Raw genomic sequence first — 20000 nt, 5'->3', positions numbered from 1 at the left:
TACTGATTCACTGATAATCTATACGCCCTCAAGGGCACTCAGGTCCTCTGCTGCCGGCTTATTGAAGGTTACTATTAAAACCCAAAAGTTGGTCATGCGGCATTTATTAACTATGCCCCTAAACTGTGGAATCCAGTACCTCAAGAAACCAGGGAAGCAAGCTCAGTAAACATCTTTAAGCGGCAGTTAAAAACCTCTCATAAAAACATCTCTTCAATTTAGCATTTTCAATTAGCATTTTATCAATGCTATCTCTGCTGATTTTATTGTATTGATCAACTATCTATGCAACTAGATTGAGCGATGTTGGTGTTATTGTATTGATTAATTATGTCATAGTTGTTTTTGTTTTTAATCTGCTCTCTACAGCACTGTATTGTACAGCACTTTGAGCTGCATTCTTATGTATGAAAGGTGCTATATAAATAAAAGGTTATTATTATTAAATGATGAAAAATGGGAGGATCTAAGGTTGAGATATAACGTCCGGGAGTAGGGTGGTATCTATGATGAGGATGATGATGATAAGGGGCGGTAGTGTATGGGATGAAGAGCAGGTGCACCTGGCTTTAGAAGTGAGGAGGAGGGATGGCATCACACCTTTGACGAGGATGAGGTTGGACAGGCATGCAGCGGTCAAGGGGCTTCCAGTGAAGTGTGAAGATTTCTCTCAGAGAGTCCTTGAAGTATAAAGCTTAGTGAACCCTTTAACCTGGCTAAGCCCCTCTCCTCTACTGTACAATACATCATCCCCCTGTCAACTACACAGATGAAGTTTGTCGTATAGGAGAGAAAAAACAATAACAGAAGGTGAAAGAAAGTTATATAAGTTTATTTGTGTAAAAACAAGAGTGAGCTGTTGAATTGAGAGAGGTCAAGATGGAGAGGTAGAAAGCATAGAGAGGTAGAGATCTCAGCTGCAGTTGCCAGAGTGGCCTGCATGCATACTGGTAATGAAGCAGACTGTTCCATAGCATCATCTAGGCCGGGTAGGGGGGGAATGGGGGATGGGGGGGGGTAGGGGGGTGGAGGGATGAGAGGAGGCGGGGCCCTGGGAGGAGGCGGGGATATGATGGAGTGTGTGTGTGTGTGTGTGGAGGGTGGGAGTGGCTGAGGGAGGGAGGGATAGAAGGGGATTGTCAGCATCACTGGTAATCTTCCCATTGGACGTGTAGCAGGCAGCAGCCATCCCAGCTACTACTGCTCTCTCTTTCTCTCTCTCTCTCTCTCTCTCTCTTGCTTTCTCCTTCTCTTTCTCTCTTTCTCTCCCCATCCCCAGTGATCAATGTCTGTCACCCTCTCCTCTCCTCCTTCTTCCACCGTGCCTCCCTCCCTCCCTCCCTCTCCCTGTGTTCTATAGTAACATACTGCTGTGACTGGTCAGGCAGTCTCCTCTGTGCATCCTTCTCTCTCTCTCTCTCTCTCTCTCTCTCTCTCTCTGGATGGTGGATATGAAATCCAGCAGGACTCAGACCAAGCCGCCGGCGGTGGTAGCCTGTCAGCCCAGCAGCAGCGTGAGTGTGAGTGTGGGTTAGAGAGGGTACTTTATGCTACTCAGTGGTGGGAGGGCAGAGCAGAGCAAAAACAGCTTATCTGGAACTTCCTGACCCCGGACACAGAGGGGAACTGGGTACGAAGATAAGAGGAGAGAGAGAGAGAGGGAGGGAGGAAAGGAGGAAGGGAGTCTGTTTGTTTGTGATAAACAGGCAAAAGAGAGAGAGAGAGAGGAGAGAGAGAGAGAAAGAGGGAGAGTTTCATCGTCTTGGGAAACTTTGCTGACTTAAGTGATGTGGACTTAAGGTTGTGGACTTATCCTCTGGACCCCTGCTTTGGAAATGAGTGTAAGAGTTTGTGTTGGTGTTCTTTCTGTGGTTTGTAGAGAACATTAGTGTTCGGTTCTGAAGGAACCCTCCCCCCCTCTCTCTGTGTGTCTCTTGATGCTGGGCTGTGGAGAGGAAAAGTTTGGTGTTTTCAGAGGAGCGTCAGTGGTAGTACGATTGTTGTCAACTGCTCTTTCAATTAATTCCGCCGTCTACTCTGCCTGTGTTTGATATGGTATTTGTGGAAATGTTATTCGATGTGCATTTCCAGGAATCATTTCACTAATGAGATGACATGTGACTCATGATTAGGAGTAAGAGCTTTGCAATGGCCATCAAATGGCTATTTGTTTTGCTTTAACAGACCACACAAGGAGGTCTGTTGTTGATGCAGCAAAGAAACCTGCCATAGCTCAGATGGAAATTCCAGTAAATTTGTTATATCTCATATCCCATCTCTCATAATGACTGCTTGCTAAATGTTTTTTGTTGTGAACAGTTGTTCAAGTATTTGTTTTGCTCCATGTGTGAAACAGGGACCCAAACTGTATTGAATGAGTGAGTTAAAGGAGCTCCCAGCCCAGTGAGAGAGAGCCTCAGGGCTAGTTCATCCAGTTCAGTATCTCCTCCTCTCTACTCTGTTCATACAACATCTCTCTGTTGTAGATCCATGTATTGATTGTGTCAAGCAGAGTTCTGTGTTTATACGTGTGAATCCCCCATCCGTTGACCTTGACCAGATTTGAACTCAGTATGTTTGTTTTTATATTTTGTAACCTATGTTTATTGGAAATAGTATCCTTAGTGAGAGAGAAAGAGGAGACTCACTCCTTCACACCACAGAAGAGGAGACAGGTCACACTGAGATAGAAAGAGAGACGAGAGAGACGCAAAGAGAGAGTTAAATCAGCTCTTGGCCGTGCTCTTGCAGTATGAAATATTCAGGTGTGCTGTTGGTAGCTGCAGCCGTGTGGTGAGACTGGGAGCTGGCAGCTGAGTGCATTGCTGTCCCATCCGCCTCACTGGGCAGCTGAGTTGGCAGGAGCTCGAACCTGCTCCTTCCCTGGAACACACAACTCCCTCTCTAGTCAACATACCTCCCCACAGGAGCTCCAACCTACTCCCTGGAAACACACAATTACTTCTCTGCCCTCCCACAGAGAGTGGGAGACAGAGGTGGAGAGGAGAGAGGAAACCGGGTAGGAAAGGGAGAATGTGTCAGGAAAATGTCTTTTAGAGCTAGCTTTGTGTGTGTGTTCAATGTTTATTTATTTTGTTTGCATTCTAGTTGTGTCATTGCTTGTCAGTCTCTCAGTTTGGCTGTCGTATGAGTTAGTGACAGTCCATCCATTTATCAGACTGTAATAGGAAAAAAATAACCTTTCCAGCATGACGGTTGTATACAGAACAGTAGGTTTGGGAGGTTTAGGAGGCTGAATTACAAACTAAACCATCCAAAAAACGATGTCATGTGATTCCCTTAGTCCCTTCTTCACTGGTCTGTTGACATTGTACATGTGGAGACAGAAAAACAGCTCAGAGAGAGAGAGAGAGAGAGAGAGAGAGAGAGAGAGAGAGAGAGAGAGAGAGAGAGAGAGAGAGAGAGAGAGAGAGAGAGAGAGAGAGAGAGAGAGAGAGAGAGAGAGAGAGAGAGAGAGAGAGAGGGGAGTGGAAGAGGGAATGAGAGAAAGGGAGGAAGGCTTTTTATTCACGTCCCATAATGCTTAGGGGCCCGCACAACGGCGCTTCCTTACATTATGCATTAGGAACAATATTTCGCCTGAGATACCGCCGGAGCAACCAAACGCATTAGCTGACGTAAAGTGCTCCCAGGCCGGTGTTGGAGATGACAGAACACAGGATGTCAGGAGCACATTCAAGCTTTCAGGAATCTTCCAACTTCCAACCGAGCTTTTGATTACAGGTAGCCAGTCAACTGAAGAAGAAATACGATAAATCGATAAAAAAAAAGGAGTATTAAAAAGTTTGTTTAATATCAGATGCTACTAGGATATTATCTTATTCTTTGTACCATCACCAAAGACACTCGCCGTAAGAATGAGTCATCAAGGCTATTCTGGCCTCTTTCCGAAACGGCAGGTTAATTTCACGCTTGAGCTGAGTTTGTACAGTACAGTAAATGGGCAGAATAGCAGGAAAGACAGATATTTATCTTTTCTTTGGAAGGGTTGCCACAGGTGGCCATTAGCCTCTATTCTCTCCACATTCTCATGTCCCTGAGATGACCATCCGTCTTCATGACAAGACACTGGGTTTTCATCAAACCTTCTAGAGATAGGACTTCTGTTGTTGGCGATGACTGATGATGTCAGCGCTTTGCCTCACTATGTCTTAAATGACACCCTATCCCCCAGTGCACTACCCCTGTGTCTCAAATGACACTTTATTCCACATATAGTGCCTACTTTTCAAAGGTAGTACACTTTAAGGGTAACAGGGTGTCATTTGATAGGGTGTCTATGCAGTCTCTCTGTTTATTCGTAGCCCTGTGTTTTAATTGGTCTACTGTGTTGTCCCAGAACCACCCCACCCCGGAGGCAGTGGATCCAAGGGAGGAGACCACAGACACGGAAGACAATGAGGAAGAGGACCTGGGTGTCATGGACGACCAGCGGAGCATCATCCTCCACCTGCTGTCCCAACTCAAACTGGGCATGGACCTCACACGGGTAGGGACTGTAGCTGGGCATGGACCTCACACGGGTAGGGACTGTAGCTGGGCATGGACCTCACCCGGGTAGGGACTGTAGCTGGGCATGGACCTCACACGGGTAGGGACTGTAGCTGGGCATGGACCTCACATGGTTGTGGGTATATGCCAACTGGGCATGGAGCTCATGTGGGTGAGAGGAGTCTACCTGGGCATGGACGTCACATTAGTTAATAGCACATTAGTTAATAGCTATATGTTGAACTGGGCAATTGTTCAGCTGTTCATAAACCTCACACAGGTGAAATAAGCAGTAATGAAAGAGAAGCCCAGCCATCAGTGCCTACAAATCTCCCCCCTCAGCCACAGATGGTTGAGAGGGCCAGGTGCTGACACGCATAAAATACCTTTAAAAAAATAAAAAGACAGATTATTTATTTAGTTGGTTCATTCCCTAGCCCCCATCTGCCCAGCCCCTGTCCTCTACACACTCCCCATCGCACCTGGAGCTAATGTAGTACAGCAAAAATAGAATTGAATTTGAAGCTAAAGAAAAATCCAACATTCCTATGTGAATAGTGAACTAATGTGAATAGTTTTTAGTTTTTTTGTATTATCTATTTGTCAAAGTCTCCTGTTTGGGAATGCTACTCCTCCACACTGGCAACAGCTGTCTAACCATCCCTGTCTACACACATAGCAATGCTACAAAATACTGTAGACCCTGCCAGCACAGAAATGACGGCCCAGATCTGACCCACTCTATTTTCTACCGGCATCCGGATGTGGCCGGATATGGTAGGTTATCTTTGCCACCAAATGGCCAGACCTTGGCCAGCTTGTGGATGTGACCCAGATCCCAACCACACTCAGACCAAAGATGACCCAGTAGCTACAGGGCCTATATAATACATGCCGTATCTGGCAAATGTGTCAACACGAGACCAGATCTGTCCCACAATTGTCTGCAGACTGGGGATACTACTGTATATGAATACAGCATACACTATCAACCTAATGTTGGAGTTTCATTATGCCACTAATTCCACTAGAGTTCCACTATTGTCACCCTGGTAGATGAATAGAACTGGCAGCTAGATGAGTGCTCAGGTGAGTGCAGTGACTAATCCCATATGTGTGTCACTGTGAGACATCGTGTGGATCAATGAGCACTGTGTGATTTTAAATGGACCAGTGAACTGATTATGAAGAATAATGCGGAGAATGTGTGGACCACTTGGTAATTACAGCTACCTTTTGACTTTGACACCTGAACACCATAGTCTATGTATCACACTAGGCCAACGCTCAATCACACACTGGTTTACATACTCCATCCATCCATGCATCCATCCATCCATCCATCCATCCATCCATCCATCCATCCATCCATCCATCTATCCAATCAGATGAAGACACACTTATGCATAACAGCGATGCTCTGACTCTCTCTCTCTCTCTCTCTCTCTCTCCTCAAATTGATCTACTTTATGGCTTCAGGCGAGAGATTGATTTTTGAATTCTAATTCTGGCAGGATTCCACGAAAAGGCTTGTTTGAATATGAGAGAACTAGCACTCTGTCGATTGACGGCTCTATTGTAACTGATTGTGCTTTATGTAATCTAATACGAAACCGGTATTTTTTTCTTTCTTTTTCTTTCTTTCTTTTTTTTTTTTTTTTTTTTTTACATTTTTTGATGAAAATCTTAGATGATGGTTTTTTAATGCACTTAATTCATGCCTCTCTGTCTGATGTTATATCCTTTGTTAGGTGAGATGATGTGTGCGTGTGTGCATGTTTACCATTTTTTATATATATGTTTTATATATATGTTGTTTATACAGTGTAATCATTACTATTTGATTAGCAATTTGCTGATATTTCATAACAACACCTCATCTCTGACGTACTGTAGGGTAGTTACTTTATAATCCAGCTTCAAGTGAGGCCCCTTTTGGGTAAAAGCCATCTCATTTCTCTACTGCTTCACAGTACAGTTCTGTTCTGGTTAGTTGATGATTACAGTAGATCACTCACTCTCTTTTACCAAACACTATTGGAGAGAGACATGATGTTTCTGATCTTATTTCCCCCTCTGGCTCTGGTGTGTTAGCAACGCTCAGTAGAAATCGATGCAAGGTGTTTTCTCTCTCCAGGGCCAGGTTGGTTGTAATAGACCAGACGAGGCCTGGTTATAGATGTGTGTCTGCGTGTGTGCGTGTGTGTGCGTGTGTGCGTGTGTGCGTGTGTGCGTGTGTGCGTGTGCGTGTGCGTGTGCGTGTGCGTGTGCGTGTGTGTGTCTGTGTGTCTGTGTGTCTGTGTGTCTGTGCGTCTGTGCGTCTGTGTGTGTGTGTGTGTCTGTGTGTGTGTGTGTGTGTGTGTGTGTGTGTGTGTGTGAAGATAATGATGTTTGTCAGAGAGTGATGTGCCGGTGGGGAGAGGGCTGCGCATTGATCGACTGGAGGGGAGAATACACGTCACAGAGGGATTGTGCTGCTCACTGTTATCTATAAATATCAGAGAGCCTTCTCTCAATGTTAGCAGGATAGGACTCTATCGATCTAGCACTGGCAGGGGGCAACAACGTGTGTGTGTGTGTGTGTGTGTGTGTGTGTGTGTGTGTGTGTGTGTGTGTGTGTGTGTGTGTGTGTGTGTGTGTGCGTGCGTGTGTGTGTGTGTGTATGTCTAAAGCAGTCAGAGCCTCTATGGTCAATTCACTTTTCTACACAGACATCACTCGTCATACGTCTGTTAGTTTTATGCAATAAAGCATCTATCTCACTTTTTCATCTATTATCTCTCTCTCTCTCTCTCTCCCTCTCTCTCTCTCTCTCTCTCTCTGTCAGGTGGTGCTCCCCACGTTTATCCTGGAGAAGCGCTCCCTGTTGGAGATGTACGCCAACTTCATGGCCCACCCAGACATGTTCCTGGCCATCACAGCAGGGACCACGCCAGAGGAACGCATCATACGCTTCGTGGAGTACTACCTGACCGCCTTCCATGAAGGGCGCAAGGGCGCAGTGGCCAAGAAACCCTACAACCCCATCATAGGAGAGAGCTTCCGCTGCTCCTGGGATGTCCCCCGAGAACGCGTCCGCCCCCTCAGGACTAACAGCTCGGCCCCTACACCCGCACCCACGCCCGCCCCCGTGCCCTCGCCGAGAGACCCCGCTCGGACAGAGGACAACGCTGACTGCTACCGCGTACGCTTTGTGGCGGAGCAGGTGTCCCATCACCCACCTGTGTCTGGGTTCTACTGTGAATGCAAGGAGAGGAAGATGTGTGTGAACACTCACGTCTGGACCAAGAGCAAGTTCATGGGCATGTCTATCGGAGTTACCATGATTGGGGAAGGTAAGCGTATTGTATTGTATTAAGATAGTTTGTAGTTTCTTGTTACGTTTGCTGTTGTTGGTCTCTTACGGTCGTCGTGGCCACTGTGTCGACAACAGTTCAGACTATCTGGTTGGTGATAATGGGCAGATCACTGAAAGCCTGTCAACTCACTGATTACGTTTTTTAATCACATTCTAAGGTTTAATTAGAGGGTTTAATTGTGTTGAAAGCTTTATTATAATGTTCTAATCCAGAGTAATCGCATCAAGATTGAAAGTAGCATTTAATTGCTTGGCAGACGCCCATGGAATAGGCTTATGTTTTAGCGGGAGTATAGTGACGCTTCATTACTAAATACTGTGTGTGTGTGCTGAACTGAGTCATGTTCTGGGTATAGCAATACACTGAAAACACAATGAAAATACTTTAGAATAATTGTATCATTTCATAATTATTTCGTCATAATGACTAATGTATTTCATAATTTCTTGACGTCTGTGTTGTTACAGAATATTTTCAGCAACAGTCCTTGCTCCACATTGCTAAAATATTATGGAATCAAATGTGTCGGAAAGCCTGTTCAACTGCCTGTATTATTAGGCTAGAATATAAATTCAGAAATGCTGCTGTAGTCTACTGTGGAGTAAGAATGGCCCTGGATCACATATACATGTAGTGCTTTTCCAGGAGCACAGAGCTCTTTGCAATACAACACGAATCCCAACCTATACCTCTGAAAAGTCTGTTGTCTCTTTCAGAAGCCTATGCCTGCTACTCCACCGTACCATTCTCTGTCCTCTAGCCCTGGTTGTATCTCAGGCTACACAGTTAAGGTGTCTCTACCCAAGGCTCACATTGCTTACTGGTGCAGATATACTCCTCCGTTCGTCAGCCAGCAGCTGTTCACTTCATAAAGAGCCATGTGCTCACTGACTGTGTGCAGCTAGTCACAGTGTACCCTTTACGCTGTGCTGCTCCGTTGTAGAGAACACAGACACAAAGGCTGCTCTCTGTTCTCATAGGCCGACCGCAGGGGAGGCTGGTGGAGGTAGAAATCGGAGGACGGGGTCATCGTAATGCATGGAACGGAATGAGGAACGGTATCAAACATAACGTGTTTCTCATTCCGTTCCATGCATTACAATGAGCCCGTCCTCCGATTTCTACCTCCACCAGCCTCCACGGGCCTCCTGTATATGTGAGGACTCTCTCTGTGTTAGTGACAGTAGGGAGGGTAACACATCATCTTTATCTTAGAGAGATGGAGCTCAGGTGTAGGGGAAACCGAAGTGGTAAGTGAGTGAGTGAGTGAGTGAGTGAGCGAGCGAGAGTGAGAGAGAAGAGAGCAGCGCTAGCATGCTAGCCTCATCCCACGGCCAATTAGGTCGAGCTGTAATTAGGACAGCATTAATTACTAACGAGGCTGATCACGTTCTCTTGCCCCCCCTGAGTGATATGTGCTATGCTAATGAGCCCAGGAGAGAAAGCAGTCATATGGTGCGGGGGTGGTGTTGTTACAGGGTGGTGTTGTTACAGGGCGGTGGTGAACGCCTTCATTCATCTCACACTGACAAAAGAATGATGATTAGATCCAGAAAGGACTCCTTCTGTTATTCAAATATATACAACATGTACAACCAGGTAGTACAATTTGTTACATTTACATTTACATTTATGGCATTTAGCAGACGCCTTTATCCAAAGCGACTTACAACAAATACATTTGTTTAAGTAAGTGAATCATCTATGCATCAGTCATCATAAGATAAAGTAATCAATGCTCAGACCAGGGGCCATAGTTCTCACAATGCTAGAAGAAGGAATTATTATTATTATTATTTTTCATTTTATTTTATTAACAGGAGAGAAACTTATACAGGGGGGTAGTGGGGGTGAAGAGGTCTTTAGGAGGGACCATTAAGATGTAGCCTGAAGAGATGGGTCTTCAATCTACAGCGGAAGATTGGTCGTGACTCTGCAGTCATGACAAATATGTATGTCAGTGGTAGGTGGTAGGATAAGAACAGTCAATAAGACTGTTAACAGTCAATAATAACAGTCAATAACAGTTAATAATAAGTCAATAAGAACATGGTTTTTTTCACTGAAGAGGTTGACCGGGCCTCAAGAGGTTGACTTCCACTTGAGGAACCTACAATAGGTGGGTACCTCGGCTGGTTGTCCAGAGTGAAGCAGTGAGACTGGGCCTGAGGAACACAAGCGGTCAGTTAGGCTCAGTGAGCTTCTTCACCAGTAGTCAACATGATCACAACCCTTCATTCGTACACTCAGTCCAGTGCCCTCCAGCACTCCCATCATGTGCTCCTCTGGTACAGCTGATCACATACTGGATGCACTTATGAATCCAGAACAATGCATCTTTATTGGTGCATTTTTCAACGAATAAATGATTATTTTTCCCTGTCAACTCGAGACACACACACACACACTCACACTCACACACACACACACACACACACACACACACACACACACACACACACACACTCACACACACACACACACACACACACACCACACTTCCCAGGAGGAAAAAAACTGGGTCGCATGGAGAAGTTAACAGCACATCTTGTATAGAGACCATTATCCAAGCAAAGTCATGGGACTCTGCGGTGCGGTGTCCCCCAGCCTTCTGAACAGACAGAGAAAACCTCTGTATTCTACCCAGCTCCACGACAACCCTAAGATGCTTCAGACACGCCCAGTCAAACACAGTGCACCAAGTTGACTCTCTTTGCCCCCTGTACCAACATGGTGTCCTTGTGTGGCAGGCATGGTGGATGGCTCTGTGCGACATGTGTTGCCCTGTGTTGCCCTGCGTGCCAGCCAGCCTGCCAGGGCAAGGCTGGGCTCTATGGGAAAACGCTGACCCTGCACTCTCACATGGGCATAGCCAGGGGAGGGCTTCCTGCAACGTGCCTCTGTGTTGGACCCTTCTGGAGAAAAAGCCAAGGGGCACTGAGCAGGGAGGTGGGCCAGGGCCCCTCCTCCACCACACCGCCCCCCCCCTACCCCCTCCTGTCTGGGGAAACAGATGTGTATCTGCCAGACCTGGGCGTGTGCCCGCAGCAGATTTTCCACAGGACAGCTGTCTCTTATGTAACAGGGGGAAAGAGGGCCAGGCCCATAGAGGAGGAGGAGGAGGAGGAGGAGGAGGAGGAGCAGCAGCAGCACAGTCCAAAGCCTCCTGTCTCCTGTCTCCTGTCTCCTGCCTCCTGCCTCCTGCCTCCTGCCTCCTGCCAAGCAAGGTTATATGCCACCACTGCCCCAAGACTTGCATAACCTCACCACAGGCCTACAGTAATGCCCGAACACCTTTCCTATGAGGCTGTGGTACTGTGGTACTGTGGTACTGTGGTTCTGTGATACTGTGGTACTGTGGTGTGTACTGTAGAAATGAATGAATGTGTGCTGTATGAGGTGAAACAACGTCCACTGGCAGGTTTAAGCCCCAAGTACAAACAGACAGATTGTCGGTGCAAAGCATTAAACCTTTTATGCATTAGCCAACGTACAGATGCAGTAACCAAGGGATAATAAATGAAGGAGCGTAAGCAGCATAATGCTTCCTAGAGCTGGTTAATGTCACCTATATGTCACAGTCACAGCTCTTATCGACTTCTGTCTCCGTCTCTCTCTCTCTCTCTCTCTCTCTCTCTCTCTCTCTCTCTCTCTCTCTCTCTCTCTCTCTCTCTCTCTCTGCTAGGTGTCCTGCGTCTCCTGGAACATGAGGAGGAGTATGTGTTCACTCTGCCCTGTGCGTACGCCCGCTCCATCCTCACGGTGCCCTGGGTGGAGCTGGGGGGCAAGGTCTCCATCAGCTGTGCCAAGAGTGGCTACTCAGCTACCGTCACCTTTCACACCAAACCCTTCTACGGAGGGAAAGTACACAGGTGGGTTAGAGTGTGTGTGTGTGTGTGTGTGTGTGTGTGTGTGTGTGGCATTGTGTGTGTGTGTGTCGTGTGTGTGTGTGTGTGGCATTGTGTGTGTGTGTGTCGTGTGTGTGTGTGTGTGTCGTGTGTGTGTGTGTGTGTTGTGTGTGTCTGTGTGTGTGTGTGTGTGTGTGTGTGTGTGCATGTGTGAACTAATAATAACATCCACTGCAAAAGTTAATTGGTGTTGATTATGGCTGCCAGAGTGACAGCAGAGGTCAAGCACAACCCCACCAGCACCATCGTGTGTAAAGCTCAGGGGGAGTGGAATGGAACCCTGGAGTTCACCTACAGCAGCGGGGAGACCAAAGTGATTGACACCTCCAAACTGCCAGTCATCAAGAAGAAGATCCGGCCCGTAGAGAAACAGGGACAGTTTGAGTCACGGTAAGTGGAGTGAAATGGTGCCTGTCGGTGCTTGATAAGGAGCTTTTGGTTGATGGACAGATTATCATTGTCGGTGAGTGGCACTAATGCTGTTCAAATTACACTACTCTACTGGCAGTGCTGCTTGGTCAGAAAGACGGACCTAATTCTCAGAGCCAGAGGTGGAATATGTGATGTTTCTAAAGCAAGTTTATCCCATTCTCCACCAAGCCTCTTAGAGAGGATTAACATGCCTGCCATAGCAGCTTGTCTTTGCCAGTAAATATCAGAGATTTGTCTTCTGGGTATATTACCGCCTTTGCAAAAAAATCTGCGTGTGTATCCTCCTCTCCCTGAAAATGCTATTAAGTTCCACATAAACAGCAGCCTGCGCACCAACAACACTGCATAATCAAACAGCTTTGTGGGGGAGCGCCTTGACACACTGTTGGTGGAACATTGGCAGGAACACCGCCAAACTGAGAGATTGGTTTCACGGTGTGAGGTCACAGAGTCACACACACAGATTAGAACACTGACGTCACAGAGTTCCCCTCAGAGTCCCCTCAAGTCTCAGAGTCAAAAGGACAAAGCAGGCATGCGTCTGCATCCAAATAAATGATTCCAAGCTTCTCCCCAAGGTGTCTTATTGGCTAGACGTCGTGGTCCGTGGTTCTACAGTGGTGGGATGAATGTTGGACAGGCTCAAAGTGTTTTGGAACAGTAGCCTGCTAACAATCGAAAGAAAAATGAAAGAGTGCATGACAACTTTAGAATGAGTCGACGGTGTCTTGTGAGTGCGTGGAGGAGATCTGAGTGCTCTTAATCCCTGAGACAGAGTGTCAGAGAGAATGAGGGTGTATGTAGGGGCTTGCTGAGAGCGCTCCTGTGGCTTTTACGCCAGGGGAGGCTAGTGGAGGTAGAAATCGGAGGACGGTCTCATTGTCATGCAGGGAATGGAATGAGGAACGGTATCAAACACACGCACCCTCACGTTGTTTCATACCATTTCTCACTCCCTTCCATGAGTTACAATGAGCATGTCCTCCGATTTCCGCCTCCACCAGCCTCCTGTGACTTCACACAATGTCCTGAGTGACACACCCACTGCTTCACACACCACGCCATGCCACCACGGCCTTAATTTGTTCCGATGCTTCGTTAATAATACTTGTGTAGTGCCTGGTTAGTGTGGTGAACAAAGGAGGACACTCTGGAGAGGGGTGGCAGTTAGGAGCCCAGTCACACCAACCAACTCTTCCTGTAGTTTGTGTGTCTTGCCAAAGTACTTTCAAGGTACAGCACCTCACCACAGTCCAGTAGATAGACATGTCTGTTGGTATCTATCTATACACCCCATGGTTTCCCAGACACAGATTAAGACTAGTCCTGGACAACGTCACACTTTCAATGGAAAATCCCCTTTGACAATTCTTTTTAGTCTGGGATAAATTTAATCTGTGTCAGACAAACCAGCCCTGTGAGTATGCTATTCTCCAATGACCACAAGTCTAAAATCTAGAGTAGAGTCCCGACTGTATTCGACATGAATAATATGCATGAACAATTATAAGCAGTCCCACAACCAAAATAGACCCAGACACACCGTCTCTTCCTGTTGTTCATACAGTATGTCTTGCCAAAGTACTGTCAAGGACAAGGTGATATACAGTCGATGGTTGTTGCGAATGACCACACAAGTACATTTCTCACCAGGAGTTAAGTTAATGTCGACTCTTTATGTAGTTTAGACTCTTGGGTCTTTGCTCAATGATATGCATGGACAACTTTACTCTAAATCCGCCCTATTCCTGTTCCCAATAAGACATAATGAGGATTAGTTGATCACGGTGCACCGCTGCACCCTGTCCACCCCACCACGCTGGGCTCATCCTATAGCCCCCTGAGGACCCCCTCCTCCCTCCACATGTGCGGTATGTTAATTGGAACTTCTGGTGCTCAGCGCCTCATGCAATATTCATCTAATGAGGAGGAGAACATATGAACATGAATGCACAGAGAGGAATGTGGAGGGAGAGAGAGAGGGCAGGGTCCAGGGGGATGTGCGTTCCTCCTCCACTACTTCAAATGCCAAGGAGTTAGGAGAGGCTTTCATTAGCGGACCTGCTATTCACACGGAGGTGTCGGAGGAGAGGTTGCGTCGTGCTTTGCCAATGTGCCTGTTATAGAAGAGGTCACGTCAGGACAGGTTCTGCCACTAATTAAATCCATTCCCCAGATCTCACTGGCTTCCTCTTGACAAAGTGTGTGTGAGAGTGGGAAATTAATTCTGTGTGTGTGTGTGTGTGCGTGTGTGCGTGTGTGTGCATGCGCGTATGTGTGTGTGTGTCTGTGTGTGTGTGTGTGTGTGTGTGCGTGTGTGCGCGCATGTGTGTGTGCGTGCCTGTGTGTGTGTGTGTGTGTGTGTGTGGTACTATAGTCAATTATGATGTCTATATGATGTACTATCATGATGAGTAAATACACAACTCTATAGTTAGAGTTGTGTTGAGAAGTGGGGAAAATGATGTCATGTCATTGCCTTGTTTACCTGGACAGGCGTCTATGGCAGCATGTCACTGCGTCTTTGAAGGCAGGGAACATCGACACGGCAACAGAACACAAACATCGCCTGGAGGAGAAACAGCGCAGCGAGGGGAGGCAGAGAGCTGCCACCAAAACAACATGGAAACCCAAGTACTTCATCAAAGAGGTGAGGAATGCTGACCTCAACTCCTGACATACAGTATGCAGTACCTCTGCCTCCAACCTTGACGATTGAAAATCACCCCGGACTATTTTCAATCCTCTCTTTCACAGTCAGAGTCGGTTCTTTTAAACATCCACATAAAAACCCACTTGATATGAATAGATTGGAGTGGAATAGAGTGATCAGCGCAAGAGAAATAGTTTTGAAACTGTTATTTTCCTCTCTCCTCTGTGTGTGTGTGTGTGTGTGTGTGTGTGTGTGTGTGTGTGTGTGTGTGTGTGTGTGTGTGTGTGTGTGTGTGTGTCCATGCATCCGGTATCCAGGGTGAAGGCTGGGTGTATCACAACCCCTTGTGGAAGACTCACTGATGAGTAGGAGGAGCCTTGGAGGCCTGATGCCAGCTGTCCGTCACAGAGAGCGGCCCTGGCTCAGGGGGAAGCCACGGCAACACGAACAGAAGGCTGTCCAGCCGCGGAGAGAGAGGAGACAAGGAGATGAGGAGAGGTAACGAGGAGACGAGGATTGCGGCGGATGAAGAGAGCAGCCCACGTCCATCAGACATTCAACTAGAATGAGAGGTGCCAAAGACTACCAGGGGAGAACGGACACGGTCAAGCAGTGAGGTCACTGAGCCTTCCTGCTATCAGAAGCTACCCTGCTCCCGCTCCACATGATCCTGGAGGAAGAGGACGGCTGTTATTGCGGAGACGGATTGGATGGAAACATGGAAGAGGTTGGCAGGACAGAGGAGGGGCCTGGTGCTGTTGGTTCACTCTAGTAGGACAGTTAGTATTTATTTTGTTTATACAGTAGATCCAAAAACCAGTAGACAATACAATACTACCACCCCCCCTCATTTCTCATATGTTTGCACTGGTGGAGGCTCCACTGGTTTGCACATATATACACATGTACTGTACAATGTTATTGGCCACAGAGGTTTTTTGCACATCTGCTGTATGATGTATGTATGTCTATGTATGTCCATGGTAACACTGTCCATGACACGCTCCAGTATGTACAGTATAAAGAGGAACATCCTCCTTTGGCCAATTAGAATGTAGTCAGAGGTGATTGTCCCTAATACTTTGGACAATATTTCCTCACCAGCCCTCACAGTATTGACACACACACACACACACACACACACACACACACACACACACACACACACACACACACACACACACACACACACACACACACACACACACACACACACACACACACACACACACACACACACACACACACACACACACACACACACACACACACACACACACACACACACTGTACCTGGGTTACCAGCAACGCCTACTCCAGCTCCAGTGTGGTGCTGGCCTCATACAACCAGGATGGGTAAGAACATACAACACACACACACACACACACACACACACACACACACACACACACACACACACACACACACACACAGATATTGTAGTGGTCATGGAACCTAGATGACAGAATGGGGGAAGAACAGAGGCAGATTTCCCCTACTACAGTAGCATTACGTAGCCTTTGCCAGCGCTGTGGCTCGTTCCTGTGTGGCGCCAGGTCTTTATGTAAACGAAACCATTGTCAAGTCATTACGGTATCCAGGATACACAAATCCCATGTGACAGGAGGATCAGCTGCAATTCAGAGATAATCTTGACTGGAAGTAGAACTAGTTTGAATAAACAGCTTACATTATTTCCTCGAAACCCCTGTTCCTCCTCACATAGAATAATATCTGATTGTCTCTGTATAACATGAGTTGTAAATCACTTTGTTGGGTCCTAAGTTGACGTATTGGCCTTTGTAATCTAGGTCTAATGTATCTATGTACCTATTCTCTTGGTTTCAATCCCCTGATCCTAGTTTGGCTTTTAGCCCCCTAGCAGCTGTGTTACCGTGACAATGAAGAAGGAGAGGCTTGCCATGTAACTGTAGCTCCAATAACGACCCACGCCGTTGGTCCAAGTTTCCTCATTCTGAGTAGGAACGACGACGTTCACTTGCTTAGAATTTGCTGACTCTTTTTGGGACTGTTTTGGGATCCCATTACGGGAAGAACCTGAATGAATGCGTAGCGTTGCCTGTCTTGCCTTATTTAATCAGAGAAGCACTATTATACACTTTCTAGACAGGAAGATAAGGAAGTGTGAAGGTCATAGTATAGATGAGGATTGGTAAGTGTATAACTCCTCTACCGCTGTCCTGACGTTAATATACAATCTGTTTAGTTTCCTTAATGATGTATGAATGTTTGTGTGAAGTACGACACTGCAGTGTAACCATCACAGAGCTTTGACCAAACACTTGTCCACCTGTGTAGAACCTATGCAACACTTGACTTAGAAGGTAGTCTTAAGAAATTGGGTAGGGGGGGGGGATAGGGTTTTAAGATCTGTATTTGTTTAAATAAAGATCGTATGATGATCACATACTCTTGACTGTTCTATGGAATCTGTTGCGTAATGATGATGGGAGAATGTGGGGAGATTTAGGTCTTCTCTAAAAACCACGACAAGCCCCTACTCCTTCAGCCCTGGAGACCCTCGTATAGATCTGAGAGGATTGGATAGGTGTAACAAAAAAACTAAAAGAAAGATGAAAAGAAATTCACCTAGCTTATCAAGAGGTCAACGTGGAGCCACTACCATCTTGCTTAAACCGATCCAATCCTATAAGATCAACACCAATATCTAGAGTGAAGGGATTAGGGGTTTGCTTCTGGATGAAGGGAGAAATGATCTAACCTGTCTCAAGAATGTGTCCTCTGGAATAGAAACCCAATGATCCCAATGTAGACACACAACAGTATATATGCAGCAAACCTATAAGGAGAGTGCTGCCCCCTACTGGATCTAACAATACATGTATATTTTGGATTCATCCCTGATGAAGGCTACAATATGTGCAGTATGGGATGACATTGTAAAGAATGACACACTGACACACACACACACACACCACTTTAATTCAACCTCTTTATTCAAAAAGGCATTTTTCATTCTCACACCAGCATCCATTTCATTACAATTGATGGAATAAACCTTGATTTAAAAACAAAAAAAAACAAAAAATATTTTTTTTGCATTTCATGACAGGACGCTGCAACTTTTATGTTAGCCTCCATGGTTCATGTAATAAATACCCTACAGACAGACAAGTCTCTGCCTAAGCTGAGCTCGGATACTTCGGTATGGTTTTCTGTGGTAAGCTGTTAAGGCCAATACAATTCCTCTCCACCCGCATTGACTTGGTGAGGGTTCTCTTCTCAAACCCTCCCCCGTACAGAAATAAAAGCAGTGCACGCACAGAGTAAGGTGAAATTAGACAAGTCAAGATCTATATGACATAAAGAGAAAATGAACAAGGGGGATTGATAAACGTTTAGGGGACAGGCTGGTTAAGAGTAGTAGTAGTAGTGAGACACAGGGTGGTAGTTTAAGTTGAACCCCTTTGAAAACAAGCTCTATCCCTGCTCTCAGAGGACCGCAGTGTTCTCCGGCGGACAATTCAGGAGGCGTAAAGCTCGTAGACAGTTCACTGGAATCGGTTATTTATGTACCAGAAAATGTGTTATACTTGTTACCTTTAAAAAGAAGTTGAGAGGAGAGAGGCTGTGGCTAAAGTGCATCAGCTGATGAGGAAACAGGTTAAAAAGATCAGTAATTTACTGCATCGTGAAGTCGTGTTTTCTGTTCTCCGGGAAGTTGTTACGTTTATGGTAACGTATAATCCATTGTGTCCAAAATAGACTTTATTCCAAATCACAATGTTCCATCCTGTACCCCTTGAAGATATTTGTGACTTATGCAAAATATGTACATATTTGAATTATAGCGACACAAGGCTAACAGGAACTAAACAGATACCACATCCTGTAAATCTAATGCAATAAGTCTGAACATGCACCCATACACACCTCTTATTAATAACATTTACCATCCACCTCTTATTAATAACATTTACCATCCACCTCTTATTAATAACATTTACCATCCACACCTCTTATTAATAACATTTACCATCCGCCTCATCACAACTCCTCTTTCTTTCCTTCATCTTTTTTAAAGGTAACAAGTTTGCACCATGAAATATGGAATGTCTTTGCATGACTGCTTCCAAGTTCGCTTAGCTTTACTAATTTGTTCTTTGTGTTGTTTTTTTTCTTGTTAAAGATTGTGTGTGTGTGTGTGTGTGTGTGTGTGTGTGTTAAGAGACTGATAACCACAGAAACATACTGACTGCCTTTCCCTGCCCTGCTATGCCCTGGTATAGGACAGCTCTCCCGTCTCATCAGAACATTCAAGTACAAAATAAATGCGAGTCAAAGGTCAAAGTTCCTCAGGTTAAAACCGATGGAGATCTCGGACTAGCCGATACCCTCACCCCCACCCTAACAGAGGGCAGTGGGTGGGGTCACGGAGCCTCCCGTCACAGCGGTGATCGCAGACCTGGACGTCAAGGCAAAGACGTTCAGGTGGCAGGGGTCTCCAGACCACTGGTGGTGGTGTTCATTACTCATCTTGATTGGTGGATTACTTGCTTGTTGCGTTTTGAATGGTTGTTTCTTCTTCTCCTCTCTCCCACGGCTCCTCCTCGTTTTCGGCTTAAACCGACTTCTTGTTGTTCAATTTCTTGCCTTTCTTGAGGAGAAGTTTATTCTTCACGTGTCCACGCTTCCTCTTGGCAGTCTGCAAGTAGAGAGAAAACAAAACGGAACATGTTGTCTGTCAGATGGATGCAAAGTGAAACACCAAGAGCAGCATCACACTGTACGTCAGCGTTCCCCACGACACAGAGGTGAGATTCCCAAAACCGCCACAGTACCAAGATCATTTGTATGTAGATATGATGGCAGACAATGAATTTAAAAAGGAGCATAGTGCTACAAAGCCTTCAGGAATCTCACCCCAGGACAGCAGGAGAGGGAATGAGAGAGACTGACAGAGAGAAGTGGGCTGTATGGTGCCTTTACCTTTTTGGAGGTGTACTTCTGCCTGGTGGTGTTGGTGACCCGGGGCTTGTGTTCCAGAGGGTCCCTGTTCTCTTCCTTCTTCACCTTGTAGATCCTGACCAGCCAGTGCTCCGATGTGAACGCCTCCTCCAGGTGCTTCAGCTTGATGTCCTTGTTGCCGATCT

At 46.2% G+C, this 20000-nt stretch overlaps 2 protein-coding genes across 2 annotated transcripts in view; one reads left to right on the top strand and one right to left on the bottom strand.

Annotated features, from left to right (window-relative positions):
• The window catches only part of osbpl10b (oxysterol binding protein-like 10b), a gene marked incomplete at its 5' end in the record, with an annotated part of 33251 nt that extends 16043 nt beyond the window's left edge, over nucleotides 1–17208 (top strand). The window contains 6 exons of the mRNA XM_083679429.1: nucleotides 4361–4510; nucleotides 7340–7847; nucleotides 11557–11743; nucleotides 11987–12169; nucleotides 14708–14861; nucleotides 15182–17208. Of these exons, the coding sequence (XP_083535555.1) occupies nucleotides 4361–4510; nucleotides 7340–7847; nucleotides 11557–11743; nucleotides 11987–12169; nucleotides 14708–14861; nucleotides 15182–15226 (1227 nt within the window). The 3' untranslated portion in view covers nucleotides 15227–17208. The remainder of the gene's footprint in view (nucleotides 1–4360; nucleotides 4511–7339; nucleotides 7848–11556; nucleotides 11744–11986; nucleotides 12170–14707; nucleotides 14862–15181) is intronic.
• A 617-nt stretch (nucleotides 17209–17825) lies between these two features.
• Nucleotides 17826–20000, bottom strand: part of stt3b (STT3 oligosaccharyltransferase complex catalytic subunit B) — a 29494-nt gene continuing 27319 nt past the window's right edge. Inside the window, exons 15-16 of the mRNA XM_083678734.1 lie at nucleotides 19837–20000; nucleotides 17826–19552 (exon numbers count right to left, since the gene is read on the bottom strand). The exon at nucleotides 19837–20000 is cut by the window's right edge and continues 46 nt beyond it. Of these exons, the coding sequence (XP_083534860.1) occupies nucleotides 19469–19552; nucleotides 19837–20000 (248 nt within the window). The 3' untranslated portion in view covers nucleotides 17826–19468. The remainder of the gene's footprint in view (nucleotides 19553–19836) is intronic.

Source organism: Argentina silus (assembly GCF_951799395.1).
Source record: "Argentina silus genome assembly, chromosome: 10".
Classification (NCBI taxonomy): domain Eukaryota; kingdom Metazoa; phylum Chordata; class Actinopteri; order Argentiniformes; family Argentinidae; genus Argentina; species Argentina silus.
The sequence above is the reverse complement of the archived record's forward strand: the minus strand, read 5'-3'. Positions and strand labels throughout refer to the sequence as shown.